Here is a 24,517-nt window from a genome sequence, read left to right on the forward strand (position 1 = left end):
ATGGGTAATGCCGTGAACGTAATGTTGCGGTATGGATGGTTTGAGGCGCTCAGATAATAGGTAGAGAGACATCCATTAACAAAGTGTTTTTGGGATAAGCGGGTCTTGAAGCCCCAGCTTAACAGCGATAAGCGTATATAGCCAGGCAGGCTGGAAGGGTTGGGATAAGGCAGGCATCGTGAGCTCTTTTGTCATGATATTCCTGATGCTCTGCCCATCCATATTCGAGCGGAACAAAACTCCTAGGCCCTGTGGGGCTTGTGTGGCTTGGATGACGCACATGTAGTGGGGCACGAAAGCTGTGTGCTTTTCCCTAGCCCAATATATATGTTTGCTCCTTCATTTACACTCTCGGCTTCTTTGTCATTGAATTACAACCAGCTAGTAATCCATGCCTAATTCTCCTCAAAATCGCGTCCGCGGGAGATCTTATTCAGAATTTTGCGATGGTAAAGCAATAGTTGCAGAATAGTTGTGACTCTATTTGCCACAAACGCACTCCAGGTATCATTGACAGAGGGAAACACACTTGGTGTATGAGAGTAAGGTCTTTGTTTTCAGCCAGCAGGAATTCAGGTCGAGGGAGTTCAATCCCAAATCTGTAGCGCTGCCCCCAGCAACACCCTAGCGATATTTACCCTGTATAGCCTAAGAAAAGCCTCGAATCGCACCCGTGGGCTTCGAACAAACATAACAGGATAAAAGCCCTCGTTTGCTCCCGCCGAACGATCATGCATAGTGCAAGGTGAATGTATGCATGATAAAAATCGTCCTAGTAACCTTCAAAAGCCCCAGATGTTATTAGCAATTCATGGGACAATCGAATCACCCATACACATTTCTGACTTCCATGCACGGGTCGATGGTAATATCTTTTAAGCCTAAAAATTCCAGTGATAGGTAGAAGTGTGTCTAGACCTGCCCTAGGTCAGGGAATACGCCAGGAGGGATCGCATTCTCCAGGTCAACTATGCTCGGACACTTGAAATCCGACGTGTTTATTCTTCTGTCGCAGTTCTATGCCGGCGATGCATGGGTGAGGTGCGTTCGGGCAACGCTCATGGAAACGCTGCAGCACACCCTGGGAAGACGTGCATTATATGTTCTGATGGGGAAAGGTGGGTCCCATGTGAGAGAGAGCTCGAAACCAAAGCAAGAGCTCATTACTTTGTCGCTTAATAACAGCACAGTTATTCGAGCTCACTCGGACCATGGTATGGCACGGCATGGTAGCAGATCCCCATTGACCTCATCGCCTGCATGATCAAGACGAACGTTTAAATAATAAATGCGCTCCACGGGACGTCAGCACATTTTTTTTTTTTTTTTTTGCCGGCCTAAACATTGCAAGTTAGCATGCGCTCGAGCAACAGATAGACAACATCACTGATAAATATCATTCCTACCAAGATGTAATAGCGAACAATTTACAATCTTCACCACCAACTCCATCTCTTGCAAATCATCACCTGGGTAGATCCACGTAAACCTATGAGCATCAGATGTTTAATATTCTGGAGTAAACGCGTCGAAAAGAATGGCTTTTCTGATTCTCCATGTTTGGCGACCTCGAGTTTTCGTGAAGTTGTCACGCTAACTAAGAACAACAGGAGGCTCGGGACTTTATCGGCCCGACTCTATCAAATGTTAGCTCGGATCTGCAGGAAGCAAGATTTTGGGGTCGTTTAGGGGTGTTGGTGCCTAAAGATTGGCTGCCGAATTAGGTATAAAACCCCCGAATTCAGGAGCATTGGGGGCCTGGTATAGAAGGTTCTGTTCCATTCATCTACTTCTGTTCCACATGTCCACACTCCGCGCTCCGTTCTCACGAATGATCTCATCGCGCGTGTCTTCTCTAGCATAAACAGCGTTAACTATCACTTCTCCCTTGTAAAACATGCGTTTTTGATGGGAAGTTTTACCACTACACACACCAAAAAGGATCAATCCTTTAAGATGGAAACCCCGTCTTAGGATATATTTTGCATGTCTATCTGTTCCACACCCTTTCTCTCCGCGCTTCATTGGCGTTCAGTGCACATTGCACAACAGGCATGCTATGCCAACTGTTTATACGTATAGGCACCGAATATCTACAACTTGATGCCAGGAGGATTCGTATGTTTTGTATTATGCGTCGTAGGAAAGAAGGTGAAAAAAGGGAAGAAAGAGCGGCATGATCGTATAGCCCTCTATGACGGGAATGCTTGATTGGTGATGTTTAAGATCAATGGCTGGTGTAGTAAGGACGGAGGTAAAACCGCGGAATAGCTCAACGCTGAGAACCTTTGTTACATAGCAAAAGAAAGGCGAAGCAGAAAATATGGAATATTGATATTAGATGTTGATTATATACGTATCCCAGACAGGTGGACGCACAGGAGCAGGAAATCCCACCCCTTACTTCACGGCCTCCTAGGTCGGTCTGGAAGAACGCAGGGGTCAGATTAAGTCACTGATAGCTGGTAACAGGCCTAAAATAGACGCTGAAGATTGGCCACGAGCAAAAACAAAGAAAGAACAAGAAAAGCAGGCCGGTAGGATGATAAACTTTCTCATCTTCCCAATACAAAAGCAGACGGTGGGAGATGGAGAACGTGGAGGCTCATCTTTTGGAGAGCAGAGAATTAGATTCCTATATGAAACCCAATTTGACCTGCTATATAGATCACTCGGACGAAGCGGAAGCTGAGGATATATTCACAAAGACGAGAATCTTAGTCACGATTGCTGTTTAGTCAATATAACTGTACAAATAAGTTAGAGTGGGGTTCGAGCATGGTGGCAGCAAAACGAGCGGCTTCTGCTGCTGCATGCATGTGGAGGTGGGGGAAGTGGTTCCATGGCTCGTGGGAGGCTGCTGTGAGATGACGACACCGCATCGTGTTTTAGGGCGCGTAGGCCGAAGACATGAATTGAAGATAGGGAGTGAAGAGGAAAGGAAAAAGGATAGACCCAGGGGCGATGCGTGAAAAACACGTAGATGTCTCGGCAACTATTTTATATCTTTTCGATTTTCGGGTTCTGATCTTCGAAATCTCCTACGAGTGATGTGCACAGGGCTCGTGTTTTTGATTTGGAGGCGGTGTATGAATGAGTGTTAGGGTGAGGATGAGGGTGGGTTTGTATCATGTCGAGGTATGGCGCGGGTGGTACGCGTATACGGTGGTATGTGATGTTACCATGCAGCACACTGCACAGTTACTCTGCATGCCTCGGTAGTTATTTTGACAATTCAAAAATCTTTGAGCGGGAGGGAAATGTTCTCTCCAAGTTCCGGAATGGCCAAACATATCCTTGATGGGCGGAATACCAAGTCGCTTCCCTTTCTCCGCCCCAAGTCTCCTCCCCCGTGGCCGGCGGCTTGTCTTTGCCCCCCCGGATTACCCTGGCCTGGGAACACAGCTGATGGCACCACCTTACTGACTCCCTGGAGAGTTTTTTCAAACAGTGCTTCAACAGTCTTTTTCCTTAAGTCCATCCCTAGGATGAGTGAGTGAGGACTTGTGAGGGAGAGTAAAGCAATAAAAGCCCACGGAGAGTTCCCGCCGGGGGTTAATCATGCACGCACATGCATGGCAACGCGTTGAGCCGTAAGAGACAAGCAATGGAAGACATCCTTAAATTGGAATAAAACCCAAAGAGAGAAAAAGTGGCCACAGAGCTGTGGTTAGGTCGAGGCTGATAGTAGAAAGACAGGAAGCCATGAGGTCAAGAGACACTCTGTGACAATAATCCTGCCAATGCCACCTCGAAGCTCCACGTAAAGATGCATAGCCGTTGTGGATATAAATATGCACGGCCTGCGTACGCCATATTTCTTCCCGCCTGTGCATGATGATTTTAGTCAGCCTGACTGTAAGCATGAGAAAGTCGGGTTTAAAGACAAAATATCATTTAGAATCTCGGTTGCAAGCAGGTGACAGCGTCGATCGCAGCTGGAAATACTCTGGACTGAAATCAGTAGCAGATATGAAAGGGGTTAAAGCAAGCGGGCATATAAAGTTATGGCGAGCAGCTCCAGGGTGTTGTGTGATCGAGATCCATGTTGGCGTAGTGTGCGCATTTCCATGTCAATTATCGCATTTCTCTTTGTGCAATCAGTACTTATGCGATAAGTGAATTAAGTGAGAACAACAGAAATAATCATAATAAAGTGGGCTCGGAAGGGATGAAAGCGAAATTGACGGGACGATCTGATCTGACCACCGATGCACGAGGCACCAATAACAGCAAACTATGCCAACTCAGGGGTCTCCTGGTGGGAGATTTTATGGCCATTATAAACGCACAGCCTCAAGGTACTTGATATGGAGTGCACATTGGCTGCATGTTGTTGTGCATGTCAATGGCTGTTTTTGGATATTTCAGAGGTGATGCGTCTGGCGATTGATCGGTGAGGAATTGAAAAAACGAAAAGACACGGAACTTGTTGGAGTGAAGGAAGGAGAGGGGAAGATATGATTTTTGGAGCAAACGATGGTTGGAGCTTGTCCTTTCTGACCCTGGCTTCTCCTTCGTAACAGAAGGTCAGAGCCATAAGGAGCGAAAAACAATGGCAGTGGCATTATTTGTTAACGAAGCAAGGCATCAGGTCAGGGAGTACGGTACTATGCCGTGTGAAATGAACAATGACTGCAGGTACTACCAGCACTCCGATATTTGACTGACAGCGGGACCAGCGGTGTCAAACGCAGAATGAAGATGCTTTTTTCCTTTTTTTTTTTCTCCTCTTCTTCCCATCCCTGGATCTCTTTGGCTGGGTGGATTAAAAAGGCGGTCCAGCGAAGGTCGGTCAATCGGCAGGCCATTCATCCATTCAATCAGGGAAAATGGCTTCGGGCTAACATTGACAGTTTCGCTAGGACAAAGGCGAGACAGGGGGCACCTTCTTTCGCGTTGATGACATTTGTCAATTGGCCATTTGTTGTTAAGCAGCGATTACGAGGTCTGTGGCAGACGATAAACAGAAGCTTGCAAACACCAACGAAACAATCTGCGATGGCAGCAAGGGAGCAGTGCAGGTGGCATACGATGACTTGGAGCAATGTGCATGTAGATAGCCGCAGGAAACCCGAGAAAGAGTGTTTAAAAGTAAGAAAAAGAAAAAACACTTGCGAACGAATCATCCATACAGGAAAGAGGAATTTAATTTTGTTTGAGCATTTTTCAAGATGCGGAGATCGGTGATTGAGAGATTGGGAGACCTGCCAGCTGAAGGCTGAGGGAGCTGAGAGGTGCAAGAGATTGGAGAGATTGGAAAGCCTTGCATCTCGAGCGTTTTACCAGCTGAGCCCAAGGAGAGTATCACAGACTGATGGAGAACCAGGCCACGCATCTTTGCCTCAGCCAGCTATGGCCATCGTAAACGTAGCATGCACATGTAAGAGGACGCATGCGGGTATGTAGGCACCGTACCCTAGCGTAACAAGTTAGGGGTATATGTCTGCCATGAAGACAGTTTAATGTCCCGGATTTTGATTCACGAAGCATAGATATCGAGCGTCCATATATTTAGTTCTGTAGGCTGCATTGCATTGTTTCATCAAACCACACAATTGTCGTAGTTTGAGCATCTTTTTCTGGAGCCAAAATGTTCACTAACCTGGACCTTGAGGACGCCTACCACCGTATAGGTTATAGATTTAGGATTTTATTTACAGACCAAGATCCAGAATTCCAGCGCACCTTGCGGAAATGATAGATCTCCTCGGTCACCCTTCAGCCAGCCTTTTTAACTCAGAGGAATATGGGAGACCATTTTTTTAGATTGGCCGGGAAACCCTGTATATGTCAGGCTACGCGGGATGGGCCTCGGGAATTCTGCTGGGCCATAGAGACTTATTTCGATTGAGATACACAGAAGAAAAGATGCTGGATGGGGTCTGTCCGAGATCGAGTAATAATAATATGTTGCTCTGTGGTCAAAATAACCTGCCAACTGGCTGCATAGGATAGTATCAATGCCGGTAACTCTCTCTCATTTACAGCGCGACGGTGCTGCCTGCAATAATATATATGCATGGATCAGTGGGGGAATTATGATGAACTAGGAACAGATAGTTAACGAGTTACCGTGGCTGGGCCAGGATTGGCTTCGATCAGATGCAAAACATATGGCGACACGCGACCACATGAAAACCCCCCAACGACAAGTTTAGAGTGCTGGCGGTGGAGATATTATCCATCAGTGTAGGTGTGGTAATGATCGGTCATTGCTCGTATATTCGCTCGCATGGAGATCTGGTATAGACCCGGGGCAGCGACGGTGCTGCAACAGAGCGTGTCTTGTAGTTGATGTTGAACTCGACATTCCATCTCAATCCTTCCCAGTCATCATCTCACCACAACCCTTTTTTTTTTTCTTTTTCTTTGCCCCGACACCCAGCTCCGCCAAATCAAACCACCCCCAGCTCCCGCCACAGCTGCTATCTACATTGCATTCTCCTCCTCCTACTGCTGCTGCTGCTGCTGCTGCTCCAGCCTCTGACACTCTCCCCTCTTTTACGCTGCTTTTGCGATCCCGCCGTCGTTGCTCTCTTCCCGCATCCTTCCCCGTCCTCCGCCTATCTACCTATTCCACCCCGCAGAGCCTCAGTTTCCCCGCCATCCCTTCCACGCCCTATACTCGGTCCAGTCCTTTCGCTCAGCTACTTGTTTTTCCCTTCTCTTCCTCCGCGCACCGCTCGAGTCGTCATTGACGTTGCCCTATGTTCGTCCATGCGCTGCCCCCGTCCGGTGCCTCCCCACTCTCCGCAACGCCCTGTGTGAACCGCAGTCCGCATTGCAACAACGACCACGACTGCTTGTCCACCGATAGCTTTCATCGTGATTTCACCTCCCATTGCCATTGAGCATCGACATCAGCATCGGCATCAGAATCGGAAACGGCATCGGAATCGCAATCGCACACAACCCACCCATTGCCCGAGAGGATATCAGCGTCCCCCGCAGCGCACACAGATCGCATACATTATCTCCCCCACCGCGGTGTTGTTCCATGGTTCTCCTCCCTCCGGTGATGCGACCGTATTTTATTTTGATCTTTTCTTATTCAGCCATCAACCACGCTTTCGACTTTCGCATTCGCCTGGCGTACAGCGACTACCGCTTGGCCCAGTGCAGCCTGGGTGTCCATTGATCTCTCTAGCTCGCATTGTGTCCCGCGATTGGTCTTCTCTGCCAACTTGTCTTCAAAGTGGCTCTCCATCGGCTTCCCTCTTCGCCATCTCTCGTCGTCGGTTCCAAATTTCTTGCCTGAACTTGGGCTGCTTGACCCTGTCGCACGGCCGCAATCCGCCAGTCAGACCTCTCAACGCCCTGGCTGCGGTCGCGTGATTCCACTTCTGCCGCTCCCTCACTTGCTGAAGCATACCTCGCAGCTGCTGTGCCACCACACTCAAACTGCTCGCGCGTGTTGTTGGCCTTATCAGCCCGTCAAAGGTCTTACATAGCCACTTGAAATCTTAACCTGGTGTCGTAGTTCGGCGTGTGTCGCTGTGAGGATTATTGTATTTCTCCTTGACAAATCGAGGGAGAACAAAGGCAAAAACAATATATATATATAACGAGGAAACGAGAGGTAGGAAATAAAAGAGGGAAAAGAAAAAGGGCTGTAATTAGATTCAGCTGTAAGATACACATCGGCTACTTGCAGGGAGCAAGACGGAGAAAAAAAAAACACCAACAAACGTGGGCATCGCATCGATCGACAAGAAGCACAGGCGATACGGCAATTCACCTCCCCACGCTCGCACGGCCATTCCCCCCTTTCCCCGCCGACCTGCTCTTCCGCAGCAGGTAAAATACTATATACAGCCTTATATTTATATATTATGACCGCCAGCACCCAAAATGGTTCGCCGACCCCGCCGCCGGCTGCTCCAACTGCTACAAACCAAGAATCCAAAAATATGACTGCGAACCCCGCGGACGCCTCCGAGTCGCAATCCCCGGCAAACGAGAAAGGAAGTGGCACGGCCGAAAGTGGCCAAAAACATACCTCTACCGCCGCCAATGCTAAAGACCCTCTCCGCCCAAGGAGGAAGAAGGCGAAAAGAGCTTGTTTTGCTTGTCAGAGAGCCCATCTGACTTGTGGTACGCTACCCTCTTTAATATTTGCTTGATTTTCGCCCCTTTATTTTCATTTGACTTCTCTTCTCTTTCTAAAATTACCTGGCTTTCCCCTTCGTGCTCTCTTATGCTCCTTATCAACATCCTTTCGTTGCGTGACCCCGCCCGACCCCCACTCCCTATCATGCCATGAGATAAAAGCTGGCGAAGCATAGTTGAAATCAGCTTCCACACCCAAGTGTGCAATTGCGCACAATCAGGGTCGATTAGCAACTCCTTTCTGGCTTATCCATTGCTAGAGAATTGTAGAACCTGACAATAGCAATTGCTTTACAGGCGACGAGCGACCTTGCCAGCGATGTATTAAACGCGGCCTCCAGGATGCTTGCCATGACGGAGTACGGAAGAAGGCCAAATACCTTCACGATGCACCAAATGAAGCTCTCATGCCTGGCATCAGAAGAAATTTTTACAACCAGGCAAATGCGACACGGACCAATGCTAACCAACAGCAAAATGGCCCCAATTCAAACTCCAACAAAGACTCACGCCAAAACGTTGCCGCCAATTTCTACTCACCGCAGTCTGCTAGTAACTTCGATGTCTACACCCAAGCCAAGTCCCAACAGGGTCAGGGTCACATACCCCCTACGGTAATGCAGGACACGTCGATCAATCCCAGCGCCTTCCAAGCTCCATCCCCCACCTCAACACCCAATTTCGACCTTTCGTCTAATCCCCCAAATCGGAACCTCTCGTCAGCCATGACTCAAACGCCGTCGTCTGCGTCTAATCAGACCCAGGATCCATTTGGCGCTGCATTTTTTGACCCCAGTCACCCGGCACTGTTCAATTTCGATATTGCCAGTATGAATTTCGGCAATCGGTATGGCGCTTTGGAATTTGGAATGCTGGGCCACATGGCTACAGGCGCGGGCGACACTCCACCCAGCGATTCAGCGACGCAGCGTGGATCTATTGGACGGAGTTCTGGTACTTTCACGGCTCAAAACTTTGGAGATAGCACTAACACCCAGTCTCCCTTCCTATTTGGTGATCCAGTTCTCAATGACTGGAATCCGTCGGGGCAAAGCCAGACAAATCCCCGCAATAATAATATCTACAACCAAAACACCGTTGCAGGCCAGATGGGTGAGCAGCATCCTAACGCCTTCGCTATCGAGAGTGCCCCGATGAATTTCGCCAGTCCGGGTTCGACTGAAAGTCCGCAGATGACGACCATGAATCAATTCGACGAAGCTAATGCCAAATTTTCCTCCCGAACAGCCCTTATGCATCAAACGAACCCCCATCAGCCGCCTCCCATATCAACCCCCGGTCTCAAACATCAGGGCTTCCAGGTAGGCGTGAAGAGGCGATATCGTAGCCCCTCGTCAATATATGAAAGCGTCAAGGAACCATATTCATACACCAGCGGCTTCCACAACCTCACTGCGTTTATCCAACGGCGCTTCTCACCGCAAAAGACCCTGCAGATCGCCAAAGCTCTCGCCTCAATCCGCCCCTCTTTCATAGCCACCACCAAAACCCTCAACCAAGACGACCTCATATTCATGGAGAAATGTTTCCAACGCACCCTCTGGGAATACGAAGACTTTATTAACGCGTGCGGGACACCGACTATCGTCTGTCGCCGCACGGGCGAAATCGCCGCTGTGGGCAAAGAATTCAGCATCCTAACCGGCTGGAAAAAGGAGGTCTTGCTGGGCAAGGAGCCAAACCTGAACGTCAACACCGGTGGCTCCTCGCCAAGAGGCAGCGGCACCTTTACCCCGCGGAACGGCAACGGTGTAGACCCTCACTCGGGCATGTCCGCCGCAGGTGGCGGTGGTGGCCGCACACAACCTGTCTTCCTCGCGGAGTTGCTTGACGACGACAGCGTCATTGAGTTCTATGAGGATTTCGCGAAGCTTGCGTTTGGCGATTCACGTGGGAGCGTGATGACGACGTGCAAGTTGTTGAAATATAAGACGAAAGAGGATAGTGCGGCGCTGTTTCAAGGGAAGGAGGCACAGCAAGGTGGATCGGATGGGAAAGGTGGTGGTGGTGGTGGCGATGTTGCGGCGACAGCAGCAACGACGTCAACGTCAACCAGCAATGGCGCAAATAGCAGCGGTCATGCAAACGCCAATAGAAACAACACCAACCCCAAAAACTCATCTCCCCCATCGTCGTCATCTGCGGCGGCGGCGGGCCCATTGCACGGGGCCCAGCTATCACCGAAGCAGACCTGGGGGAAAAGGGGTATTGCCGGCGAGGCGGGAATGAATCAGTTGGGATTTCGCGACGGGAAGGTGGAGTGCAGTTATTGTTGGACGGTTAAGAGAGATGTATTCGATATTCCTATGCTTATTGTCATGAATGTGAGTTGCTCCCCGTAAAGCCCCCCCTCCTCCCCCTTTCACCTCTCACCCACGCATGACGCTACTATTTTCCTTGCTTTGGTGTTGTGTTTTTCACTTTTCCTTTACTTTTTGCTCCTGAGTTTGTTGCTTTGTTGCTTTCCTTTCTCCACTGGTTTTATTTATTTATTTCTTTTTCCCACCCGGAACGTTCTAACATTGACTCTACCATATAGTTCCTACCCTGCATTTAGCCCCTCAAGGCGCACACCTGCATAGGACATATACCCGTCGGCATAAGTAGTTTTAAATCGATAAACAATAATATGTTTTTTGGTTATTGCTTTGGCTCATTTCATATATATTTATCATTACGTCTTCGGACGATTCAAAACCAGTGACCTCCTCAAGTATTTTTTTTCCCTTCTGGGTTTTTTTTCTTTTTTCTTTTTTTGATTTTCTCTTTTACTATTCTTTTCTTTATGAAAATCTCTATGAATTACCCTTCCTTTCACCCGTGGGGGTAAATCGCAAAAGCAAAATACACAATGGGAAAGGGGTATTTTGGTGTTAGGGTTTTATACATGTGTATATATATATTTACAAATATTTTCACGGAGGCAGGGAATAAGGTTATTTGGATATTTATTATTCTACCTTGGGAGTTTTGTGATCTGATTTTTATTTTCAACTTTCACTAACTAGCTCATTCTTAAAGAAAAGAGGAAGAAGAAGCACTGGGCATGAATGCTTGAAGTGCATGGGTCTGAAAATACGGGGAGATCTGAATATCTGATATCCTTGATATTCTCGTGTATATAAACTCTACACATCCATATTTAACTGGTGAATAAATAGCAACAACATCGTTCTATTTCCGCATCTCATCTGCTGGGTGGTATTGGTAAAAATAAAAAAAAAACACATGTCGCCCATTACCGCACGCAACAGCACAAGGCGGCCTTCATCCCTTCCTCCTGACGGGTTTTTTTTTTTTTTTTTTTTTTTTTGTTTCCTCAAAACGCCCGCAACCATTCCCTCGCCTCTTGGACCTCCCTCTTCCCATCCCCCTTGGCATAGCCCAGATACCCAGGCCTCTCCAAACTCCTCCTCGCCACCTCGCAGTCAACCCGGATATCCTCCACCAGCGCCTCGAGGCTGACGTAGTCGTATTCTGGCCGTATGTAGCCCAGCACCAGCAGGTTGAGGCGCGTGCCGTAGAAATCGGGGACACGGAAGAAGCGGGTTGGTTGGTCTGTTGTCTTTTGGGGAAGGGGCTGTGGTGCTGCGTGGCTGGTGAATTGGGGGAGGAGATGGATTTCCTGTATTCAGAGCGGTGTGTGGGGTGAGTGGTGGGGGCTTTTTGGATGAATGTGGATATCTGCTTGTTTGTTCGTTGGTTGGATGGTTGGGGGTTTTTTTTTTTTTTTTTCTTGTGCTCTTTAGATACGTACCACGGACCGAACTGTATTCTTATAGAAGGGGTTGTACCCTATGCTCAGAACGCAGGGGAAGACGTTTTCATTTTCATCTTCGCTTCCGTCTGCAGTTGTGTTTAAATCTGCGGCATCGTTCGCCCCATTTTGCTCGTCCCTATTCCCCTTATACTTGAATTGGGATGGGTCGAGCGCGGCGACACCATAATATACTCCTGACTCCACGTCTCCGTATGGAGCAAGCGAGTCTGGGGGGATGTTGGCAGTTGGAATACCGAGCTGTTTTATTCCGTTCAGTCGTGGAAGCTGTTAATTTAAGCAACAGAAAAAAGAAAATGGGTGCAAGGAGGAAGGTATCTGCGATGATTTTCACACCAAGAAGGTCTTCATGTAATGTACCGTTTATCTGCCGCAATAGAATTAAAGGATATAATGTGTATGCACGGGCATAGACAGAGCATATTTAAGTAAACAGGCATAGAGTAAAAGAAAGGCTTCCATCCTCTGCATCCCCAGGGAAGGGAAGTCCACGAATGATTGAACAGCGTGGATATAAAGGTCATGATAATGCAACTGCTCGCCTAAGAACAAGGCCATGCATAAAAAGAGTTCAAACATAGTATCCAGTTGCTTTAAAGCCCCGATACGTACGGGATATCAGGATATAGAAAAAATATACACCGGGATGAGGGCATATATACACCCTTCAAAAAGAAAAAAGCAACAAGCACAAAAACCAAAAACAGATAATAATATAGAATGCAAACCCACCTCTTTACTTCCCCTCCCAAAGCCCTTGATGACTGGTCCCGAGAGTCTCATGGGATAAGGCGGAGCAGGGCCTGAGTCGGGTCCTGCAACAGGGTCGCGTGGGCCGCCTGGACGCATATTCTCTTCCCCCGCGATTTGGTTGTTTGAAAGTCTGCTGCGGAATTGGGTTAAAGAATATACGTGTGCGTGCTGGTTGCCACCCGTTGTCCCTGAACCCGAGAATGACGGGATGGAGATAGATCTTAGTGGCTGGAGGACGGACAGGAGAGGAAGGAGTATGGACACGCTGGTGTGGGGGGTTATGGTTGTTGAATTGAAATTCGACACAGAGGGAACGAAGGAACATATGTATGTGCCGCGAAGACGAGCAGTTATATTCAAGTGATGCGCAGCAATGCGTGAAGTAAAAGGATGTTTGTTTTATCAGGAGAAAACGAGGAGGAGCCACAGGCAATGAGATACGATTCCGGCAGCGGGGAGCAAATGATTATACGTATCGGGGATGTAATATTATACAGCTCGTCATGGTTTACTATAGGATATAGCTGTATTATTAATACGAGACTAACAAACTATGTATTTTTGCGCTCTTGGGATTTTTTTTTAGACGAAGAATGAGAGAATAGTCCTTATCTACTAGCAATTACAATAAGTCTCCATCCTGGATTACGACACAGGAACACAACGGAATTGCAGGAAGAGAACGTTTCATTTATATACAAAAAAAAAAAAAAACCTGCAAAATGACGAAAACTGCGTGATATTGACCATTCTCACGTTGCATTCGCGCTTTTCTCTCTCTCTCTCTCTCTCAAACAATAAAAATGAATGAAAGAAAGAAAATCCACATTTAACCAGCCGCCTCCCAATCAGCCCTACAGCCGGAAACATTGAGCATTGGACAGTACCCCGCTTCTTCCCCCTCCCTCTTCCCCCAAACTAAAACCATCCACCCTTGATGCCTTAGAATACACAGGAACGGCAAACAGAACCTTCAGCCATATCGAAACAGCAATTGCGGATTCTCGTTTTTTTCACAATCGATCAAGAGGAGGCGGTGGCTGTTGCAGCAGTTGTCCCCTCACCAGCGCGGGGGGGATACTCCTTACCCTCAATTTTCTGCTTGGGTGTGCAGGTGCACCACTGTTCGGTCGGGACCGAGTCCATGACACGGGGGATGTGCTGGCCGCAGCCCCGCCAGCTGGTCTTTGCTGTTTGGTTTTGAGAAAGCCGTGCGCGTTAGCGGGATTGTCCGGCTCAGGGCGAGGAGGGGAGGGAAAGGGGATGGAAGGTCTCTAGAGAGGTTGTTGGGAATGGAAATTGCACGCAGTTGCGTGGTGCTTGTTTGCGAGCCTGTTTGTGTGTTGCAGTGTGTGTGTGCGTGTGTGTGTGTGTGTTGGATGTGTGTACTTACAGCAGATAGAGCAAGACGATTGCATGCACATCTTTGCTTGAGGTTGATTTTATAAATCTTTGGTCTTGCCTGCCGGTCTTGCTACTTTTCAACTTCCAGTGCTCGGATATATCATCAGTCTTTGAAATGCAATGAGTGCGGGTGCAAGTGATGAACTCACACTTGGGGCTCGTTTGTATATGTGTTCCAACACGCAGAGAGAGGTTGTCCGCAACGTGCTGTGAAGAGAAGATCAAGTGCTGTCCTCGGCAGGTGTGGGTTTCTCGGGCTTCGGCGGCGGGGTAAATAGCTGGCATCCAGGGTTCGCCAACGACGTTTGCCTACATCCAGGGCAGCTTCATGAATTGATTCTGGCCTCCAATCCATATGCTTAACCATTACATCTGTAAGTAGTCAATTGCTCTCAAGCCTCGAATGCTGTTTGTCTCTTTTCTCGCTCATACTGACGACTTTCCATAGATTCTTCATAAAATGGGAATGACGTCATATCCGGCTATCTCGTGGTTATACGAAAGCGATATCATGGCAAGGGAACTGGAATTCTTCATCATTGTTTGAATAATAAGGGGGGGGAGCAGAAACTGCATCGCTTCACAGGACAGCAGAAAGACAAAATATCAGACTATCAGAATCCACGAATACCAATCCAATCCACATGTCTGAAAGTGCGGGGAGAGTCGCAGAAGATCAGAAGAAGCGAAAAGAGAAAATTGGGGATCCAAGGTGATCAGTTGGGGAAAGAAATAAATAGAAGGAGTTGGTCCAAAAAAAAAAAAAGAAAACCCCCCGTTTCAAAATCAATATATCTCATCTTGTTCTATCGCCCAGAAAATTTATACGGCACGTTCATTTCTGCCATGATCTAGTTCCAAAGTAGAGCCTCGCCAGCTGAACTACCAGTCCCTCACAAACTCCCAGCGACCAGCACCGCCGCTGCCATAACCCCTCCGATGGCAGCGACATACGACCTTTGCCCCGTCGCGGCAGGCATGCCGCCGGTGCTCAATGCTGCTGTTGTCGTTGTTGGCGTCGTCGGCGTCGTCGGCGTCGTCGCCGCGGTCGTCCTAGATTCCTGATCCGAGTTTGTCGCGGTAGCGGCTGGCCCAGCAATCTTTGTATTTGTGTTTGTTGTACCTGTGGGCCCAGGGATGCTGCTGCTCGATTCTCCGGAGATGGACGCCATGACTGAAGACACCTGGCTTGCATAGTCGGGCGCGCTAAGCGGGATGAGGATTTCGTCCTCGCCGCATGATGATGCGCCGAGGTTGATTCTGTTATTTTGACGGCGGTCGAGGGGCGGGTGGAAGGGGATGGCTTCACCGATGATGTTGATGTTGTCGTTTGCGTCAGTGCTTCGACGTTTGATGGTTGAAGGGTCTATGCAGCAGATGCCGTGGGCGGTTGCTTTGCCATTTCCGTTGGAGGTGACCCCACCGGAGAGGGTACCGGGACAGCAGATGTTCAAGTCCTGGGTGCCGATACAGCTGTCGGCAGAGGTGGGGTTCGCGTAAAGGGCTAAAAGGAGGAGATGGGTGAGTTGGGGGAGGAGGGATGCCCGGGGTCTCATCGTTATTTTCAAATTTTGAGGGAACGGTATGTTTCAAAAGAGATTGGGAGCGTGTCTTGTCCCTCTTCGACTGAGATGCTGTGGGATGAGGGCCTTTGAATTTGGAGGTAAGCAACTCTACACAGATTCCAGATTTATCCTACCCAAAGCATGATGCGTTTTGCGTAAAGAAAAGACATAACTATCGCAGCAGGACCCATTAAATGCAGAATATGATGCCGCAAGAGGGCTGGGCTGAGCGAAGACAAAAGAAACGAAAATGAGCGATTCGGTCAAGCCTCCATCGACCATCCATTTGAAACATGCGAGACAGGCCTGGAGGCTTTGTTGTCTCCAAAAGCCACCATCAGTCCAGAGTAAAATGAGCGTTACTCTCTCGACTCCAAACAGACCAGGGCTGAAAACAGAGCCAGGCAAAGATGTATCCAGAGCCAACCAATCCTTCCATTCCACAAGACCGGTCCCAACATTGTGTTCTGTTTTCCGGAGTGCAGGAAGTCGTGGGAAGCTCGATGCGGGAGTCCAGCCCTGCCTGGCGCTGGGATGTTGGCAATGGCGTGCATCATCGCATTCAGCCTCCACATTGAGTCCACAAACACAAACGTGTTTCTTCCCTGTGGACGGGGCTCGCTGCATTCCGTGCCAACCCAGCGGATTTTTGCTTTTCCTCTTTTTTTATTTATTGATTTAATTCAATTTAATTTTTTTTTTTTAGTCTCTTTCTCTCGTCTAAACTCATTCCCGCCCATCTTTAAATATAGCAGCCAATAGTCTATCTTATCTACCCACACTATGAGCGGGGGAAACGAAACATGATTTCTGTGGGCCAGGCGTGCAGATGGCTGAGACCGGGCGGCGTTCGAGGCTTGCCTGCGTGTTTGCTCTCCTTGGTTCCAGCAGCAGGTAGAAAGGTCAAATAAATATATGCAAAACCAAGCCCCTGGCAGAGTGGGATGCATGTTATTTCTTCTCTGACAGAATTTGCAATCATCGTCATCGTCGTCATCGTCGTCATCGTCGTCATCATCATCATGATGAAGAGAACTAAACTAGATAATTTACCAGTGCTCATGTACTCCGGATGGGCAAATTCTACTTAACCAACATAAAGAAAGAAGCGTGGCGCGTGGCTGCCGTCAGGTGATTCATATGCAAACCGTGGCGGGGATCCATTAGAAACTCGCCGATCGATCGATCGATCGATCAATCAATCAATCAATTGATGCGCCCATCAGATAATTCTATATACAGGAAGGAAAACTCGCTATGGATGCGCCACAGCCATGGAGCTTTCTTTCGTTCTAAAATGATATAAACAACGTAGATGAAGATCTTGTGTGTGTGTATGAATATGTGCTGAATGGTTCGTGGGGTGGGGGAGGACAGGTCATGGTAAGTGGTAGGTAGGTGAGGTATGAAGGATCGTGTGGAAAACATGAGATGCGTTATACCCTTTTTTTTTCTTTCTTTTTCTTTTTTTTTTTTTGCTCGATCTTTGTACAGTGTCATGATGCAAAATTCAAGGGGGAAAAAAAAAAAGACACCTCCTGTTTCTTTTGGGTATAATGCTTTTGACTCCCTTCCTCCTTTCCCTCAGTTTGGTTGTGATAGAATCATCTCGCACGAAACGCCGTTGCAATGCTATATGTTTCCCAAATGAAAAGAGGCCAAAAACAAAAAGGAGAGAAAAAATGATTGAAAGGACAGGATCCAAAAAAGCAACAGGAAGATCAAACACGTGGCCACACAAACCAATACACTCACCGCTCAGAGCTGAATCAAATCCACTTCAGAGAAATCAGGTGGACTCCGACTAAAAATCGCCCGACACCGTCCATCCAGCGCTTGATATTCATTGCTAATCCATATATGCTTGCTGAATCGCTGCGTGCGGAACACCTCGTCATCACTGACTCCAATATCATCTCGAGGAATCCAGATAACGGGCCGTTTCATGCGGAGAGCTTCGTGTTGGAACGCCCGTTGGACGAGTCGGTCACGCTCGTCCGGAGTCAGGTCTTCAAGCTCGTCGTGGATGCCGGAGAACAGAGCTTGGCCGATGGCGCGGGTGGATGGGGCCTGCGATTCGGCATCGTGTGCCAGCTTTTCACGCATGCGTTGAACGGTCGGGATGGTGGTGTCGGATCGTCCGCCAAAGTATTTGGACCGGCCGTTTTTGGACCGGTCGGCCCATGAAATGCGTTTCGACTTGCCCGGGATGAGTTTGCCGATCTGTCTAGTCATTGTTCCTTTCCTTCCCTTCCTGCGCTCAATACGGTCTAACTTGATGTCGCCCTGCTCGTCTAGTCTCTCGCCTTGGTTGAATGCGCTGTCGTTGTCTTGATCGCTCTCCTCTTCGTCCTCTTCTTCTACAAGACCCAGTTTCCGCCGTTGGGTTCGAGCGAATTCTTCATCTTGGCGACAGGCATCGTCCTCCAACGTGATCGGGAGATACCGGAATAAAGGGTTGAATGCTTCATTAAGAAGGTATTGAAAACCGACCGTCAGAATGGCAACCACGATCATACATATTGCTTGGCCTTCACAAGCAACATTTCCTTCCGAGTCTCTGACTAGGAAAAACATGCCGATCAGGCAGATTTCCATGACGTAGATGCCAGTGAAAAGCTGATTGATAGCTTTCGGGAAAAGAAGACCACCCGTATCGAAGCGAAATTTCGTGACATAGAGCGTATTGTATCGATATACAAACCAAAAGAGTCCAAAGGTGAGAACATTGAATACCATGATGAGCGGAGAAATAACACAATAGATAAGCCCTATAAGAATATAACGGCGATGCGTTAGAGTACGAGTGAGAAATTTCAACGTAAAAGAGGATAGTAACAAGAAATATTGTTTACTTACCAATCGATGCTAGTGTCGTATAGACCGGAAAGAAAGTACCCCATTGCATCTGATTCAGGTTTGTGGTCCGCGCCCACTTCATTCTAGCAGTGTTGTCCAAAATCGGAGCCAGGATAAACCAGCTAACGAGAGCAAAAATCTGAACCAGTGCGCCAGCGCTGACAGACATTGCTTGGAGCACCATGTAGGAAAAGAAGTAATTACTCGCACGAGGAATATTCTGAGCCAAAAGTTGGGGTATACTTGTCACGTCCGTGATGGAATTGAAAATAGTCGTGAAGCCAGACGAAATTGAGACGACGAGGAATATCTGAACGAACAAAAATGCAAAATAATAATTCTGCACGGTTAGCTCAACAGCCATCCCTGTGTGCACGCCTTGGTTCCGGGAGAGAAACCGGAGGATTAGTGGCAAGATGGCCATGAGGATAGCAAGAAATAGTGGGGGCAAGATACCCTGGACTGCTGAAATCAACCAGTCAGGCATTGAGGAAATCCATCGAAGCCAAGGAAACTTCCCTTCCAGGTATGCAAGTTGAGAGAGCAAGCCGGTAAAAGCAACAGGGAAAGCCCAGCCTATAACCATAGCTGTAACAATGACGAGCACCCCAAAGGTTCTCAGGTACCGCTCCCACCATTTGATCGACATATTATCCCAAATGACGTCGTCTGGAGATATTTCCACCAATCGTGGCGCCATCTGTTTGGGTATATGATGACTGACGGATTGGCATGCCATATGTGCAGCCACCTGATGGTTAAATTGAACAAAAGCCGAATTCATGAGTGGGAATTTCTCCGGGTTCCGCTGATCTACTTCGATTTCAAGGTTCAAGCGCGCGACTTCCTGGCGGCAGTGATAGACCTTATCGACTTTCTTGCCAAGAAGAGGTATGGCGGGCATCCATGTCCAACCAAAAATGGGTAAGCGCATGGTTTCACGATCCTTCTGTTTAATGTATTTCATCCACAGAGGGTCGCCATAGTCATCTTCCTCAAACTCTTCGTTATACGCCAGAGGGTATTCCTGTCCTGCAACCCGATCGCCTTCTTTAGCAGGCGCGTGTCTTTTAAGTCGCAGAGCTATCTTCTTCTTACCAGAGGGAGTCACAGGGGAAAGTTCAGTCAATGGGTACTGGTCATCCTGAGGGTTGGGCTTTGGGTTTGTCTGCTTCGAGCTTTTCCATAGTTTTAATTTCGCTGGACGTGATGGTGGGTCTGCCGGGCCATCCATTGCAGGGGGCCCTTCTTCCATATGCGTTTCTCCGGAAAGTCGAGTCTCATCCTCCTCAAGGTCGAGGTTGGGATTGGCCCTACCTTCGTGTTGGACATCCGCCCCTTGCGGGTTGGCCGCAGTGGCTCCCTCTCTCCTCAAGCCCACAGTAGGCTTTTCATTCCTAAATTCAGAGCTCGCTTCCTCCACGACTCTATCGTTTGGTAGGCTTCCGATATTATTTCCCACCTCACCATCAAATCCACCGGTGGTTCGAAATCTGCCCTCAGCCGTGTCACCAGCCTTCCTGAAACCGCCCAATACCGTTTTTCCGATCCTTGCTACTCCCGAGCCCACAGCCCCCACCCCGTCACCTACATGTGGAATAAAAGAACCATTACCACGTCCGTCTTGTGCTGCATTCGACTCACGCATTCGGCCATGCAATACCTCCCGAATGGTATGAGCCTCATGGGGATCCCCTGAACTAATTCCTGGTCCCTGGGCGAGACGGGAAGCTCTCTGTTCCGCAGCCATCTTTTCGCGATCCACCTCTGACGACTTTTTGCCGGATTTTTTGGCCTGAGCTTTAACCTGTTTAAGTTGGGCCTTCTTGCACTTCTTTATCAGTTCCGTCTCTGCCGACTCAAGCTTCAAAGCGAGTTTGTTCCGCAGTTTCACTTTCTCACTCAACTCATCCATGTTTCGGTTTATCCAGATGTTGCGGACGCCTCCGGGGAACACATCGAACAGACGATCAAGAGCATCTACAGACAGCCACTTCGATGGGATGGCGGTCACCAAGACAGTGGTGGCTGATGCGCGCAGCCGATGCTGAGGTGATGTCAAATATGTTTGTCGTAGTCTGATATAACCTCGAAGTTCGTCAAAGAAAACAGCACACACGTAAACGACGACGACAACAGCAAGAACTAGATGGGCCCAATAACGGTCTGTATGCTCTGGCGCGATATTACCCCACGCCAGCTGATCCAATCCAGATACATTGTAAGGAGTGTCATCTGTGGCCGAAACAGCACGTGTGTCCTTTCCTCCGACTTTGTTCAAGGGTATGAGCACGGGTAGGATGACGAACGAAAGTGGGACAAAAATTTTGAGAAGCATGCGGAGGTAGCGAAGGAAAAAGTAAGCATCCAGGCCACATTTTTGGATGAATTCTGAATTGGACGTCCTGAACACAGGAGCAATCCACCGAAACAGACCGGGCGGGGAAGGGTTGGTACGTTCTCGTTCTGAGACCAGATATGTTCGCGGTTGGCTAAAAAGAAAAAGAAGCAGGAAAGCCCCTGTTAGAGATTTGAACTCTTTAAAATTGATTTCATGGGTGGACACCAAATCACTCACTAAATCCTGGTCAACTTTCCCTTGAGCAGCGTAAATAATAAGACTTCAGCTGTGAAGACTATGAGAGCGGTAGCTAGGGATGCCAAAAAGGTGGTTATTGACATTCCCGCTGTCTTTTGGCCTGTGCCGCTCTGCGCATCAAGCGCAGCGGCCACGCTGTCGCTATTGCTGGGGGATGACATTTTATGCTGGGGCCAGAATCATAGTCCACCACGAATTCCTCGCTGTAGCCCACACAATGGAGGAAGTTGAGGAGATATACAGCTAGCCTCAAGCTGGGAGAGACGAACTGGACGGTGATTCAGGAATTAATAGTTCAATATTTGGCCGATTCAAGTGTGAGAAGTCCCGACTTCGCAGACCGGAGAGGGCGTGTTCTAGGGAAGAGACTGGAATGGAAAGGGAAAGAGAATAACAATACAGAGAAGGTCGAATTGTACTGTATGAATGAGCAGCCGCCAATGGGCACACAAAGGGAGAGTGAATGAAGGAAATACAACAAGTTTCTTTCAATTGCTGTAGTGGATCTCCAATAGAAGATGGAGAGGGAGGTCAATGAGGCGACTCTCAAAGCCGTGTTTGCCTGGAAGACATGGTGGTAGAATAGCGGAAGAAAGAAAGTAAAAAACAAGGAAATTAGGAGCAGAAGTCAATATAAACCCGCATATTTTGGAGATGTCGTCAAGCCGTGCGCCCGTGTGCCCTTTGGTGTGGAGAGTCCGGCGGCCCGCCCTGTTTGGTGAGGCGCCGGCCACACTGATATTGGGCAATCACGAACAGCGAAACGGCGATTGCGCTGTCAACCCATCAAAAAGTCTCCACTACTGGATCAGTGCTGATGCTCCAGCGGACCAGCAATCGTCATTATTGCCATAGCGCTGACCCGGGTGGGTCTGTTTGGTCCTTCCAAGTTCCCACTTCTCAGGAGCGCCAGCAGTGCCAGCGTCAAATCTTTGAACCATAGCGCGCCGGGCGGCGAGCGGCGGGGGGAAGCAAGGGAATCAATCAATGAAAACAAAAAATTCACGAAGGGATGATGGAAGAAATCTCCCCAAACAGGGTTGACTGTGGCTTGTGTCACCTTACCGCCGTGCTGGACAGGCTGGGCTTGGGCCAGGGCTCCATACCTATTCCAAGGCTCGGTGCAGCGCCAATCACACGAGTGAGCTGCATCTGCAGCGTTGCGATCTCCGACAGGATGTTGTGAGAAATGACGTCGAGAGTGAAACCGCCCAAGTGTCACACAAGAATTGGATCAATGTATTCAATTTTGAAGTTCCTCGTACTCCGTACGCAGTATAGCGTTGTCGCCCTGGATATTAATAGCTGGCGGTTCTTTGTCTGCTTCCAACAGTCAATAACAATAATAATATAGTTAACTAATACTAATACTAATCATAATCATAATCATAATAGCCGCTGCTACTCTGCTGGGATTGCTACGAGAATAACAACGGCGTGCTGATAAGTGTAAATTAACCTCACCACGGATATTTGCGGTTGCATGGGACTACTGTGCGCTCAAATCAACCCCGGATTCTTCATGCTGGGATTATGGCGCCAGGGATCTGGAAATTCCGGCTGGCTTGACATGCGCAATTACGTGTATTGTTAGAGGCCAAAGCAAACTGGAAGCTTCCAACTCATGATGGCAGTTTGCGTCCACAATTGTGGCTGCCTCAACTGGCAGTGTGTGGTGATTTTCTATCTACGAGGTTTTGATATGCTGGATCTGGATCATGTTTGAAGTAACCGCTGCGTCCCTGGATCAATCCTTATAACGGGATCACCCATCAACGGTGTTTTTTCTTTTTAAGCAGAATCTTTTAGGCTCAAAACTTTCCTCATCTCAGACACCATATCCATCTAGTAACCCTCCCAACACAATAAAATCCAAACCTTCATACCTTCATTTCCATGAAGGTCACCGCTGTAGGGCAATTGCAAAGGAGGCCTTGTTTCCCGGATTTAGGACGAGGATCATGATACACTCTTTCATGCCCTCTGTCTTCTTCTCTTGACTTCCAAAGAAACGTACCCCTGACGAGGAAGAACGGGGTCGGAGTGTTGAGGAACATCAAGGCGAAACTTGTCCTCATCTAATGCCAGTCTTTGTGTGAAGAATGACTGTGGAGCCATGACACAGCCACAGCAGTCCACTAGCGAGCGAAATATTGAGTCGAACAGCACATTATCATTCATGCTCTCTCTGGATCAGCGATATGGCAAGGGGAAAGCTTGCTTCAAACCTGGTCAACAACGAGGCAATCATCAACCTGATAAGTCACTAGTTAACTAACCTTGAGTTAGTTACACCAAGGGCACGACCCGTAAGTTAAGGGAAAAGAAGTAGTTAGTCCACTTTCCTCCATGGCTGTGTCACTCAACCTACGCTGCATGACTGTTGTTGGCGCCCTATGCAGGGAGAACATTAAATTTCTTTCTCTGTATTTGAACCCAGTTTGTGAGACTCTCTCTTGTAATGTGCTTTACCTGGGACTTCTTCTGTGGCCTCGAGACTGCTGATGATGTATTTGCACTTGAACTACAAATGGTGATGAATATGAGCTTTACTGGGTCCTCCCGCAGCTGGGCCCGTGGCCTGACCCTACAACGTCGCTACTATGACTTATGGCAGATTCAACCCATAGTGCAAGGCTACGGTAGCATATCATTAATTCCTGGCCGTCACAACGGCCAGAGATCCTGCATCTATGTCTCTTCCGCTTGAGCATCATGGATAGACAGCCATATCATATTCACTTATTTGAATCGCCTTGATAGAGAAGGTCAGTAAGCCCATAGTGACTAGTAGCTTTCACAGACGTGCTGCCGCGAGCGCATTTCTGGCGTTTCTGCGGTTGTCAAGATTACTCGGAGCGAATTCAAGGCTGCTGGCTCGAACTACAACGGCCTTCTCTCCGAATCAACCCTTCACAACAACCATTTATCGTGACGCTGGCTCTGAACATTCGTATCCGTCCTTGGACACCGCCTAAGCCATGGCTACGAGACAGCGCGCCAAACCGCAAGGAGAATCACACCTGGGTCAGTACAAGGCTGTAATGAAGGGAAAGCTAGTCGTACCAGATCAGATGTAAGCTCACCGGGGTACGGAATGGGCTCAATTTCTGGAGCATGCTTGGAGAATGTTGGATTCAGCTATCAGCTATTTTCCTGTCCATTTGGGAGCAACCTTCAAAAGAAACAATACTCTCATGAAAATTATCTAGATTGGAGATTAAAATGGAGAGATTAATGGGGAGTTCAGTGTAAAGGCAGGCGACGAAAATTCCTCCTGCGAGTACGAGTATCCAAATAAATAAAGAAATGGGCTTTAAATTCGGCGTCAAAGGATTTGCTGGTGAGGTTGCTGTGGATGCACGCGCTATCCCAAATAGGAAACCACTTTACGCGTTACTGGAAGCTCGCGTTTCTCTCGCGTTC

General features: G+C 48.3%; 9 protein-coding genes across 9 annotated transcripts; 4 read left to right on the plus strand and 5 right to left on the minus strand.

Moving 5' to 3' along the window:
• On the plus strand, positions 1–1,724 carry HCBG_00864 (uncharacterized protein; the record flags this gene model as incomplete). The annotated part of the gene is made up of 6 exons (XM_045427914.1): positions 1–29; positions 142–178; positions 648–710; positions 928–1,041; positions 1,420–1,473; positions 1,611–1,724. 6 exons carry the CDS (start codon positions 1–3, stop codon positions 1,722–1,724), a joined length of 411 nt encoding a protein of 136 aa, XP_045291889.1.
• A 1,459-nt stretch (positions 1,725–3,183) lies between these two features.
• On the plus strand, positions 3,184–5,225 carry HCBG_00865 (uncharacterized protein; the record flags this gene model as incomplete). The annotated part of the gene is made up of 7 exons (XM_045427915.1): positions 3,184–3,218; positions 3,452–3,492; positions 3,700–3,763; positions 4,141–4,301; positions 4,527–4,641; positions 4,866–5,094; positions 5,175–5,225. 7 exons carry the CDS (start codon positions 3,184–3,186, stop codon positions 5,223–5,225), a joined length of 696 nt encoding a protein of 231 aa, XP_045291890.1.
• Positions 5,226–6,319: 1,094 nt separating this feature from the next.
• HCBG_00866 (uncharacterized protein) lies at positions 6,320–6,845 on the minus strand (the record flags this gene model as incomplete). Its single annotated transcript, XM_045427916.1, has 2 exons — positions 6,320–6,574; positions 6,684–6,845. The coding sequence occupies 2 exons, from the start codon at positions 6,843–6,845 to the stop codon at positions 6,320–6,322; spliced, it is 417 nt and encodes a 138-aa protein (XP_045291891.1).
• Positions 6,846–7,835: 990 nt separating this feature from the next.
• HCBG_00867 (transcription factor) lies at positions 7,836–10,690 on the plus strand (the record flags this gene model as incomplete). The annotated part of the gene is made up of 3 exons (XM_045427917.1): positions 7,836–8,097; positions 8,410–10,457; positions 10,673–10,690. The coding sequence occupies 3 exons, from the start codon at positions 7,836–7,838 to the stop codon at positions 10,688–10,690; spliced, it is 2,328 nt and encodes a 775-aa protein (XP_045291892.1).
• A 741-nt stretch (positions 10,691–11,431) lies between these two features.
• Positions 11,432–12,760, minus strand: HCBG_00868 (riboflavin kinase; the record flags this gene model as incomplete). The annotated part of the gene is made up of 3 exons (XM_045427918.1): positions 11,432–11,758; positions 11,891–12,151; positions 12,644–12,760. The coding sequence occupies 3 exons, from the start codon at positions 12,758–12,760 to the stop codon at positions 11,453–11,455; spliced, it is 684 nt and encodes a 227-aa protein (XP_045291893.1).
• A 623-nt stretch (positions 12,761–13,383) lies between these two features.
• On the minus strand, positions 13,384–14,525 carry HCBG_00869 (uncharacterized protein; the record flags this gene model as incomplete). Its single annotated transcript, XM_045427919.1, has 4 exons — positions 13,384–13,854; positions 14,058–14,138; positions 14,218–14,440; positions 14,501–14,525. The coding sequence occupies 4 exons, from the start codon at positions 14,523–14,525 to the stop codon at positions 13,755–13,757; spliced, it is 429 nt and encodes a 142-aa protein (XP_045291894.1).
• A 436-nt stretch (positions 14,526–14,961) lies between these two features.
• On the minus strand, positions 14,962–16,260 carry HCBG_00870 (uncharacterized protein; the record flags this gene model as incomplete). Its single annotated transcript, XM_045427920.1, has 2 exons — positions 14,962–15,572; positions 15,768–16,260. The coding sequence occupies 2 exons, from the start codon at positions 16,258–16,260 to the stop codon at positions 14,962–14,964; spliced, it is 1,104 nt and encodes a 367-aa protein (XP_045291895.1).
• A 1,131-nt stretch (positions 16,261–17,391) lies between these two features.
• HCBG_00871 (phosphate metabolism protein) lies at positions 17,392–21,252 on the minus strand (the record flags this gene model as incomplete). Its single annotated transcript, XM_045427921.1, has 3 exons — positions 17,392–18,404; positions 18,493–20,984; positions 21,071–21,252. The coding sequence occupies 3 exons, from the start codon at positions 21,250–21,252 to the stop codon at positions 17,392–17,394; spliced, it is 3,687 nt and encodes a 1,228-aa protein (XP_045291896.1).
• Positions 21,253–23,207: 1,955 nt separating this feature from the next.
• HCBG_00872 (uncharacterized protein) lies at positions 23,208–23,801 on the plus strand (the record flags this gene model as incomplete). The annotated part of the gene is made up of 3 exons (XM_045427922.1): positions 23,208–23,322; positions 23,381–23,400; positions 23,532–23,801. The coding sequence occupies 3 exons, from the start codon at positions 23,208–23,210 to the stop codon at positions 23,799–23,801; spliced, it is 405 nt and encodes a 134-aa protein (XP_045291897.1).
• Between the last annotated feature and the right edge of the window lie 716 nt (positions 23,802–24,517).

The sequence above is a fragment of the Histoplasma capsulatum genome, assembly GCF_000150115.1.
Source record: "Histoplasma capsulatum G186AR genomic scaffold supercont2.1, whole genome shotgun sequence".
NCBI lineage: Eukaryota > Fungi > Ascomycota > Eurotiomycetes > Onygenales > Ajellomycetaceae > Histoplasma > Histoplasma capsulatum.